The sequence below is a fragment of the Stegodyphus dumicola genome, chromosome 4 (genome assembly GCF_044657685.1).
Source record: "Stegodyphus dumicola isolate Sdum_Otavi_A_Nest chromosome 4, ASM4465768v1".
Taxonomy (NCBI): Eukaryota; Metazoa; Arthropoda; class Arachnida; order Araneae; family Eresidae; genus Stegodyphus; species Stegodyphus dumicola.
The window spans coordinates 178,831,471-178,843,498 of record NC_140771.1 but is presented as its reverse complement, the minus strand read 5'-3'; the positions used below and the strand labels follow the sequence as shown (position 1 = coordinate 178,843,498).

Genomic DNA, 12,028 nt, shown 5'->3' with positions numbered 1-12,028 from the left:
GTTTTACTAACAGTCAGTTATTTTGATTTTCCTTTTATGTCTCATTTTGTCACATATTTGCTCAGTCTAGAGGTTTAATAAATAAAAATAATAAAAGAATGGATGTTCTCACTGCTGCTGCTTGCCTAGCGAGAGACCTATTGGTTACAATTACAACAAACCTGAAAGGCATGATGTAGGCACGGTTGGGCAAGTTTTGAAAGTTAGTTGGGCTCTGTCTGACGCAGTTAGTGTTGTAGCTACGTGTAGAGTTCCAGTGGTTTGTAATGGTGTTAATATACACTAAGGTTCCAATAAGCCCCTAAAGCACCAGAGGTGATAAATTGTTTTGTATTAAGTCTCACTAGATGCAAAGAATACGTTTTACATGAATTTTTACATTTTTGTGCTTTATCATGTGACCACGGTAAGGATTAATAAAAGGCAATAACTCGCTTTAATACACAGAGATAATTTTTAAGAGTATGCAGTTAGTTATAAATAATTAAATTAGGTAGTTAGATAGCCTTAGACATGGATTTACATGGCCACTAGTAAATTTTATTTATTTTTTAACAATGTTTGCTAAAAAGCCTATTAAATTCCCAATTTAATAAAATTTCACAGTTTAAAAAACATGTCATTTATGACATTGATTCTTAAACGATATTAGGATAATTACACATTAAAATACAAAAAATATCTGCATTTGTAGCAACAACACTCAACAAAATATTTATGCGTCTTTTTAATTTGAAGCCTTCCAAACATTTTGGCTAATTTATATTAATTTCCTTCTCTTTAAGCATCTTTTCTAACAATGAGAAATTTGTCGCATTATACAAACCAGTGTTCTCACTAGTTTCTGCATGCTTTATCTCCTAACTTGTCAACCTCTTCACAATGTACCTATGAGGGTTTACTTGATCTAGTAAAGTCAAATAGTCGAAAACCCCAGACAGATATGAAGCAAATTATAGCTATGTATGAAAGTAAAGTCAGACAAAGGTTTAAATAAGCCTCTTAACTTAAAAACATAAAGGCATGTTCTGATGCTAACAAAATCAATTACAGCTCATGGTGATGTAATTAAACAAGAACAATCAAATTCAAACTATAAATGTGGACTAGTGGTCAAAAACTACTAGTGGTCAAAAAATTTAATTTTAATTTTAATTAAAAAATTTAATTTAAAGACTAGTGGTCAAAAAATTTAATTTTAATTTAAGCTCAGTCAATAACTCTATCATATGAGGAAACAGGAATGGGGAAATTATAGTAAGGGCTGAAATTATAAACAACAGGGTAATTTACATAATAATAACTGTATATCTTTGAAGAATAATTTTCCTTACGTATTCAGTTTTTCTTCAACATGTTTCCTTTTCATTTTAGAGTTTTCGGATTTAATTAAGGATTTCTGTTATTCTAAAAAAACGAAATGCATTTAGAATGTATAGAAAAAACTGCTAATTTTATTTCTTTAGTAATATGAACATTTAGAAGAAATATGAAATAGATATGGTAAGGGCCAGTTACAGAGCTGGTGTGGCAGATTTTTAGGGTTTAGTATCACACCAAGCAACAAAATCTAGAAATGGCAAAACTTTTAGAATTTAGAGCAGGCTTTGGAAGCAGAATTTAGAAAGGCACTTGGCAGGAGAATTTAGGATCCTCAGAGATTGCATCAGGTGGAAAATTGCCTAGCGCCAGCCCTGTGTATGTTGCTTTAAGACATACTAGATGAATCTTTTAAATTGCCAGTTTTCAATTTTTTTATTAACATGTAAAAAAATTCTTTTCTATACTGCCAGTTTATGTGATAAGATTAAAAGACTTTTGATATTTCCCATGCTTGTGTCTAGTGAAAAGTAGAGAAAATAAAGAGAAGATAAAAATGTTAAGAAAAAGCTTCTAGTATCAGAAGTAAAACTTTCAAATATTATGCTTTCATTGTACTTCCAGACGTTCTCCAAAAAGTAAGAAATTCATCGCAAACTTTCTGCAAAATACATCCATTACATGTTAATACCATGGAGGCATATTTGGTTTTGTCACATTTTTCTGGAATCTTCTAGAATCGTGGGTCTATAAACCTTGCCTTCAAATCCTCTTAAACTTTCCAAGCTGCAATGTCTTAAATCCTAAAGAAAAAATTACTCTTACAAATTCTATAACAGCAAAAAGCCAAAAATATTTTGGGAAAAAATTCTGAGAGAGGAAAGTGTAAAATTAATTTTATAGAGAAAACTGACGCATATTTTGAGACAATTACATGGGAAAACCTCTTATCATGGAAAATTAAAAATGCAATTTTAATTAATTATAACTAACTTTGCTTTTGCTAAGAATTTTTTTATACATTGTGCTTTACAGCATTATATCTTGTTTATTTTTAAGATTCAAAATATTGTATAATAAGTTGCCAAAACAAAACTTTATAATATGACAGCAAAAAATAAAAATATTTTATTTTAATGTTATTTTTTAAATATAATTTCAATATATTATATTTATTTTAATGAAATTTATCAATGTTACAATGTTAAAAAAAAAAATCATTGAAAAATTCCCAGATCTCACAATTAAAATTTTTCTATAGAAAGTTATCTTAAAGTTGTTGCCAAAATGTTGAAAAGTCGCCAAATTCAGAACCGTTTAATAAAAGGGTTCACATCTTCAAAAGCGAAAATTTGTTAAAGAGCTCTTCATTAGAAAAAATTAAATAATTTCAAAATGCTTATGTTTTTACTATTTGCTGAGAAACTCGAGAATCCCATCATTTATATTAGAAATAGGAACAAATTATAACCCATTCACCCATTGAAAAAATAACCGTATATGTCAGTGAATTGCCAAAAATATTCCTCCAAAATGCCAATTCACACTCAAAATGGCATTTGTAAAAACAGACAGAAATTTCAGATGATTAAAATTAAGGACATTCTGCCAATTTTGGATGAAATTAAGGACTTTTAACCCTCTGACTGCTCAATTTGTGGACCGAAATTGCTTCCAAAAATGCGTTCTCCCACCCCCCATATTTTAAATCTCTATATATAGAAGAATTGAAAAATGCACTTTTTCTTTCTAGAAAATATTTTTTATATACATTTTTATCATGAGAAACTAAGTTGCCAGAAAAACCAATTTCGGATGTTATCACAAAACAAAAATCTTTTTTTAAATAAATTTTAGTTGAATTACAGTTAATTTCTATTTATTCCATAATAAAAAAGTAAAATGTATAAAATTTAAGAAAATATAAAACGCTGAGGGAAAATTACCTTAAAAATGCAGTTTAGTATGATACAGATCAAACTTTGCAGTCTTTGCATCAGATTTAATAAATCTAACTAATAATCAATCTAATTCAGAGTTGCTAACTCTCCCGATTTAGGCGGGAGACTCCCGATTTTCGACAGCTCTCCCGCCAACCCAATTTACAATATATTTCTCCCAACTTTTTCTTATTCTTAATATTTCTCACGATTTTTATGGAACTTGGCTTAATACTTTGTTATATGAACAAAAAAAAAAAGTGATTTTGGACGTCTGAAAGCAACTGAATTTTCTCTAGATTATATCTAAAACAAAACCTTACGAATCAGATGAGAATTTCTGCTTTGTGAGTGACAGCATACGTATCCAGTAACGTTGTTCTCCAGTTCTCCAATGGGCATCGAGCTTCAGTGCGTGTCTGTCATCTGGCATATATTAGCCAATGAGCACAAAGCAAGCTCAAGGCAGTTATTTGGATGCTCTTTCGTTATTTTGTTCATCTTGTCCTGAGTTGTGTGAGTACACGTGCCTTCGTGAAAAAGTTTTAGAAATTATCATCTTTTGTTATGTCTGCGAGAAAGGTGAAATACTCGTCCATGTTTCAAAAATCGTACACAATTGACTTTCCTTCCATTATTTCCTCAAGGATGTAATAAATTTGCGATGTGTACCATCTGTCGTTGCAATTTTTTGATTTCGCATGGTGGAAGGGCGGATGTTCTCAAACATATGTGTACACAAAAACACAAGAACAACATGAGTTGTTTTGAAAAAAACGAAAAATTAAATTTTTCTTTGGAAATAAAAGACCAAAAAGTGAGTAATGCAGAATGTCTGTTCTTTGCCTTTTTACTGGAGCACAACCTGCCACTGAATGCATCGGATCACGCTGCAGCTTTATTTAGAAAAATGTTTCCTGACAGTGAAATCGCTAAGAAAAACTCAAGTTCAAGGACCAAAACAGGTGCAATTGTTAAAGAAATGGGTTTGAAAAATAAATCTTCTGTTATTGATTGCATTAAAACAGCTCCATTCTGCCTCCCTACGGATGGAAGCAATAATACCGATTCAAAACTGTATCCAATTGTTGTTTCTTTTTTTAATCCAGAGTCTTCAGAAATTGAGTGCAGTTTACTGTCCCCATTTTAGAAGGATATTCGACAGGCTTTAATATAGCACAGCTAATTATTAAAACTTTAAAAGAAAATGCAGTCCCGCTGGATAATTGCTTAGCACTTGGTGCCAATAATGCACCAGTAATGGTAGGCTTGAAGAAAGACTGGTGTTGTAGGCATCTTAAGAAAGGCAAATTAAGATTTGCAGATTATGAGGTGCACCTGTCACCTCTTAAATTTAGCAGCTAAAAAGGGGGCAGCTTCTTTACCAATAAATGCGGATGAACACATTGTGGATATTTATTATTATCTTGAAAGGAGTTCTAAAAGAAAGGAAAAATTGAAACAGTTCCAAGAGCTGCAGAATACTGAAATGAGAAAAATTTTGAAACTTGTGTACATGCTGGCTGTCTTTAAAGAAATGCTTATCTAGAATCCTCGATCAATGGAACCCACTTCTTGCATTTTTTAAAGAAGAAGTAAATGCTTCAAGAGTTAAGATAAAAGGCTCTATTGAAAGTTATAAAATACCTAAAGTAAATGGAGATGTAGTTACTACTTCCCTTGTTAAAAATAGGTTTGAGAAAAATAAAGTAATTTCTGTATCATTCAGCAATTCAACTGGCAGTTCTCAAAATAATACTGCAAAATATAAGCATAAAGCTGATACAAATTTCTCTCAAAATAAAAAAATTGCTCAACACACAAAACATTTTCCGATTACTGAAATTTTATCTTGTGAAGAATGAATATTTATGTTTTTTTCTTCGGACCTTAACAAAGCTTTTTGCTTTTTTTTACAATTCATTTTGCCATCATTCGATGTTCTTAACACAATTCTACAAAGCAGAATTCCATTAATTTATGTTCTGCAATCAATGTTTATGATCTGTTTAAAGACATTTTATCAAAGTTTGTAAAACCAGTCTGTGTTTTGTCTTGTAATTCTATATATGATGTGATTTATGGTGAAATAGAAAATCAGAAGAAAGATCAAGATTTGGTAATAGGAGCTGCAACTACAAAAGTAGTTGAAGAACTTTCAGAAGAAGACAAAAATAAGTTTTATCTTCATGTTACAAGTTACTTCTGTCGAGTACGTGATTACATATTGCATAAATTTCCAGTCATGAATGAAGTGATTTTGCATGCTAAAGTTTGTGATGTTTCTGCTCTAGCAAATGCATCATTTTCTGATATAAGGTACTTTTTGAACAGATTTCCTGTGTTACTTCATTTAGTCATGAAAGATGATGATATTGATGTTGCTACTAAAATACTGAAGTTGCAATTTTGTAGTTTACAATTAGAAAACTTGGATGAAGTTATAAAATCAGCTAGAATTGACACACAGTGAGTTTAATTGGAAAACTGAAAGGTGCTGATGGAATTTTAAAATATAGTGAACTGTCTAGAATTATGTTGGTCATCTTGACAGTTCCCATAGTAATGCAGAGTGCGAGAGGATTTTCAGTGTTGTTGCGAAAACGAGGACTAAATTTAGATCTAATATTAGGGATGACACATTAGAAAAACTTTTATTAGCGAAAGCAGGCCTACGTGGCAATTGCTATGAACAAAATTATGAAGTTTCTTTCTTAACGAAAGCAAAATCTGCCACTGTTCATAACATTTGTACGAAAAAATCTCCTGATTTCTTAAAAAAATCTCCCGATTTTTGAGGGTCATAGGTTGACAAGTATGCTAATTATTAATCTAATCAATAATTAAATAATCAAGATAATAGCTGAACATTTTCTAGCAGCCATTTCTGTAAGAAAAAAGTGGCAAAAAGTTAAGTTTGAGCGCTAATACCATGTGCCTTCAAATGCCGCAATTTAGTGAACAACTAAAAATATCTGTTGGCCAAAATGCAAACTAAACACATAATACTGTATATAATTTATTTCAATGGTTAAACGGGGAAAAAACAGGATGCACTCCTCAATGAAAGGAAAACATATGCCTGTGGAAATCATGGGATGAGCAAATTTTCCTACATTTGAGTTGCCTGTGGAAATCGCGGAATAATCAGCCAGACGGTTAAAGGACCAAAAAATTAAACAAAATTTAAGAACTTTTAAAGACTCTTAAGGACCATACAAATCCTCATCGGATGGAAAAAGGCCTCTACAACCCATTATTAACACTTAAATCCCCTGCAGCCTATTCAAATCCACATCTTATACATCAGTTCACAAAGTGTAAGACCATTTTTTGTCCCCTCTTCAAAACACAAAGAAAATAACCACAAATGCAAAATATTAAGATACAATATATAATGCCATACCTTGGTAATGCCTTGTAACCAAAGTTACTTTCTTAAATTAAAGATGATTCAGAAAATTTCATATCCCACCAAATTGTGACTCTACTTTCCGCCATACTAAAGTCATGTTACTACTTGAATGATGAGCTCCAATGTTTTTGGCTTGGTTAACAATGGAAAATTACTTAGCCTGACCTTACACCTACTGATTTTTTTTCTTTTGGGGAAATAGAGACAATGTTCATATGCTTCAATTGCCAGCAACAATACAGGAGCTCCAGTTGCTGTGGGTATTTGGAAAAATGTAACAAAATGTGCCGTGGAATCCAAATACTCCACCCTTACATTGTTACATATCCTTTAATCAATCATGCTTGAATCAAGTTGACACCTTATATATCAAGAAAACTGACTACACATGAAACACTGATACTGCCAATATTAAAATTTGAAAAATGATGTCATATAATATAATGCTTATTTTTATTTTGAAATCTGATGAACCATTTATCATCATTTGTATAAATTGACAAAAAGTTGGTGGGTGGTATTGTCAGAAAGGACATCAGATTACACTTGAATAATGACTGTATGCATTACTGTACATGTGAAATAATCATTCCCATTCTAACTTAAAATTATGCAAATATTTTTGCTGGTTGCATTAAAAATACATAAAAATTCTATGCTGTTAAATGGTCATATGAAAACACATACAATTTTATTACAATTTCCTCTTATATTTTAAGACTTAACTATGACTTAAATTTTTCATCCACAGTTTATTTTTCCTTTTACTTAGTTTTATGTTTGAAAAATCAGTTCAATATCTAATTTTAATGTTCAACCAAATACAACCTAAACCCAATTTTCAATCATATGATAATAATATAATCTTCCTATGACTGAGAATCCATTTATCATAATACTTGTAAAATTCTGGAATAAGCAAACTGAACATATGCTTTATGCCTAAGAATATAATAAATTCATCTTACTTGTAAACAATTATTAGCTGCCAGCATTTGGACCTCAGAAAGTTTTAAAGAAATATCTGTAGTTGGTGTTAACATGTCACTGAATACAGCAGGCTGAATTACTGGATTGGGAAGACTTGTAGTTGAAACTACAGAATTATTCAAATAATATACCAAATTAAAAACAATAAATAAGAAAAAAAGGTTAAAAACACAGAATATTATTTGAATTTGTTTAATTAGTCTATTCATATAAAGTGACATGCAAAATTTCATAATTGCTGATAACTATATGGTAATATTTAAATTCAACTAATAAAAACTACACACTTACAGTCATCAAGATCAAGCAATAAGTCTACTTCTTTCTTCTCTTTAGTGGCTTTCTTCTTTTTTATTGAAACCTGCAGAAAGAAATCCAATTAGAACACAAAGAGATTTATAAAGATATTGCAATATATTTAATTACAGTGACAACAGCTGTTGTAAAAATTATGACAAAAAAAGATGTATCAGTGAGTGACACAAGCAATCATAGACAAAAGAGAATTAAGTTCGTCAATGCATCATTATTTGCACCTAAAAAGGCAGACTTTTGCTTTTGTCATGATAAACTGACTCAATTCTTTTTAATTGATATTATACCAAAAACAAATGCTAAATTTTGCCATTGCAGCTATTGATCACATATAACCTAAAAATCAATACTTAGATTCCTTAAAATATCATCCGATACATTCATTTAAACAAGTTCTTAATTTATTTATGTCCTAAATTATGGTTTAAAATAAAATTTTTATTTATTAATGGCAGCAATTAATAAAACAGACAAATACAAACACACACACATGTATATATATATAATATATATATACACTCTGTAGCAAAACAAATACATGTATCCAGATAGAACTGAGCCACAACTACAAAACTCAGCAGTAATATAGTGTTCAAGTAGATAAACAGATGAACAAATATGAGGACCAAAAAGTTATTTGTTTACAAGTAGCAATACAAAGAATGTGAAAATCAGTAGGTGTTAAAGTCACACTTGGCAAATATACAAGCTACTACTTGGTTGGGCATGGGGTCTATTAAGTTGCCAATGTCCCTCTGTGATAGACTGTGCGACGAATGGAGCAGTTGGTCAGTGAGCTGGGACATATTTGTACATGGCTGAATTTGCCTGCCCAACATGTCAAAAACATTTCCAATAAGTGACAGGTCTGGAGACCTGGCAGGCCAGTCAAAGACATTAACACATCAAAGACATTGTTGGGAAAGTTGTGCCGCATGTGGCCAAGCATTGCCCTGCTGGAAAACAGAATCTGGACACTCTGCTAACATAAGCAGTACGATCAGCTGCAAAATGTTGTCAGCGTACATGTGAGCAGTCATGAGTACTTCACAGCACAAATAATGGTGAATGGCTGTCCCAACTGATTGCAACCCAGACTCCCCAGTGTTCTGGCTGTGGTGCTGCTCAGTCTCCATAAACATATCTTCTTGAACACTGATGTCCTAGGAACGTCCCAAGCTACTATGACAGTTGACTATGCCTTATGCTCAGCCACTGGTTCTAACGACGAAAAGCAACATCGCTTCAACCAATATGCTGGCCTATCCACCTGTTTAATCAACCAACCTCTACTAGTCCTATGATGTGACCTCTCTCAAAAGTCTGACAATTGTTTGTAACACTGTCAAGTATGTCTTAAAAGCATCTTTCATTACAAAGCCCTATGATGCAACCCCTTTGAAAAGTCTGACAATTTTCTGTAACACTGTCAAGTATGTCTTAAAAGAATATTTCATTACAATGTCATGTATCCAAGCCAGTAGTGTGGTTGTGATTGCTCATCATTTGCCACACCTGCCCTTTTTATATTCTAATGGCTGCCCACTTCAGATGTGTGCTGTATCGTTCAACAATGCTTAATGATGCTGCAAGTTTAATCACATACACAACTCGCCAAACCACATTTGCATGCTGTGTTTTGTAGTTGTGGCTCAATTTTTTCTGGGTGCATGTATCTTTTTGCAACATAGTGTGTGTGTGTATATGTGTGTGTGCGATGAAAGCTAGTAAAATAATATAAGCATTCACTACATAGTTACTTCCCTATATGGTAAATACAGAGTAGTAGCAACAACTAAAAACAGTTTTCCACAATAAATAAATAGTATAATCTCCATTCTGAAGTTTTAGACATAAATTTTATTTCATTCATATTGTATCTTTAAAAAATTCCTATGTATAAAGATAATAATTTTAAATTTATTTTACTTTTTGATTAAATTCAACCCCACAAAAAGTCACCAACTCATTGGTAACTTTTGGTGAAAAACATTCCTACATGACTCAGACTGTTCTGTTCATTAATGATAAAAAATAAATATTTTACATGAAACAAAAAAGGAACATGTGGATCTAAGAAATAAAAATTTATATGGCTGATATTTACATTTTTACAGCTAATGGACACTATTCAGCAAAATTATGATTACATATAAAGTATGTAAATCTGCAAAGTATTCAAACACATGTGTGGGTTAGTTATAACCAAGTGTATTATTGGAAATATTATGGAGAATCAGCCTAATATTCAATAATTTGCAGAACTAATTTTGACAATTTAAATACAGAATGTTGTTCTTCATCTTCAGGAGCCCAAATGATAAGAGAGTCAGCCCTGTGCTCATCTGATAACAATGAAAGGAATGAAGGTAAAGCTATTGGCACCACCCACAGTACAAAGTCTTTATTCCGGACATCCATAATCCAGAATGATCTATAATCCAGACCTTAAAGCTACAAACTTCTGCGCATGCGTAAATGCATAATGCGTTTATGCATGTACACAAGGTACCTTACACATGTGCATACCTTACACATGTACATACCTTACACATGTACATATGCGTCTATGCATGTGCATAATACGTTTATGCATGCACATTTAATGTATAATGGACAGTATAAGCTAGGCTAAAATTATCCAATTATCTATTTCAGTAAATGTTGCAGACTGTGTTGTTCCTTAATCTTCTAATTGGATCCGGTTTATTATTTTTTGCAGACTGTTAGAGCAATTTTATAAAAAGTAAACTTGAACTTTCGATTATGTCAAAAAGAGTTTCTGATTCTGGAGCCGCCAAAGGAACTACAAAGCAAAAGCATGTTTCGATGTCCATCAAACAAAAAGTGGAATTGCTGCAAAAAATGGATAAAGGCATGAAGAAAGTGACAGAGAGATTAGTGAAAACGAAAAAATTTCGATTGATAAGTTACATCAGTATTCTCGGCACAGCAAGTACAGGACTTAAACAGCGGAACTTTGTAACTGAACAAGAAATTATGTCTGTTTATAGAATTAAAGAGAAAGTATTAGCACATAAAATGAAGCAACTTAACTTACATTGAAAGAAATGTTTAATAAAGTAAACAAATAAATATTAAGGTTTTTTTGGGGGGGGGTAAATTTTGATACCCTTTAAATCATAATTTGCTTTTTATTTCATAAATTATGGTTTCATATTTTAATTTTATAATTTCTACATGCCATCTTACCAGATTTAAATTGATGATCTATAATCCGGAAAAACCCCTAATGCGGAATCGCCGAAGCCCCAACGAGTCCAGATTAAAGACTTTGTACTGTATTGATAAAAAAATTAAAAGAAACATAAAATTAAAACCTTAAAAGCTGAGATTTAAGTATAAACTGAGTATGAAATTAAGAGAGTTTAAACAAGTATGAAATTAAAGCCTTCACCTTAGCTGTGGGAAAAGATGGATTGGAATTCATTGGGATCATTAACTAGAACAGAAAGACTTATTATTAATGTGAAATGCACATTCATGAATCTAAAATTTCTAATTTGCCAATGGAAGATTTTTATTAGTAATTTTGGCTGCAGAAAAATGGAAAATGCAATGTTTTTTACTAACAAATTTGGATAACAGAGGATTATGTTTCTTTTTTCCTAACATATATCTCATGTCCCTTAGCAACATACTTTGAAGCTCTTTTAATTTGACCAATATTAATTAAACCACAACAGCGAGAAATCCTGTACATACCCCAGGAGATATCCAGAATGGGATCCCTCAACTACGTGAATTGTATTAATAAAAGAAAAAAAGACCTGAAAGTTGAATTTCTGTAAAACGCTTGCAATTTTTTAGCTAATCAATGTAAAGAAAAGAATCTCAACAGAATTTCCATAATCCATAATCTCCTAAAACAAATTCCTGTTCCTGTCAAATATCCTGTGTTGAGATGCAAATTTTTTAACTCCTTAGTCAATAATATTAGGTGAAAAGCCTCTGCCAATAGCAATTGCTTTTAAGAAGTTTAATTCTTGATCAAACCAAGCTTGAAGTGCTTGGAAAATAGGAATAA

General features: G+C 31.6%; 1 protein-coding gene across 3 annotated transcripts in view; it reads right to left on the bottom strand.

The window, feature by feature from the left end:
* The window catches only part of rb (adaptor related protein complex 3 subunit ruby), a 107,130-nt gene that overhangs the window by 33,943 nt on the left and 61,159 nt on the right, over window positions 1–12,028 (bottom strand). For all 3 annotated transcript variants that reach the window (XM_035365860.2, XM_035365861.2, XM_035365862.2), the window contains 2 exons: window positions 7,957–8,026; window positions 7,644–7,771 (listed from right to left, as the gene is read on the bottom strand). In XM_035365860.2, the coding sequence (XP_035221751.1) occupies window positions 7,644–7,771; window positions 7,957–8,026 (198 nt within the window). The remainder of the gene's footprint in view (window positions 1–7,643; window positions 7,772–7,956; window positions 8,027–12,028) is intronic.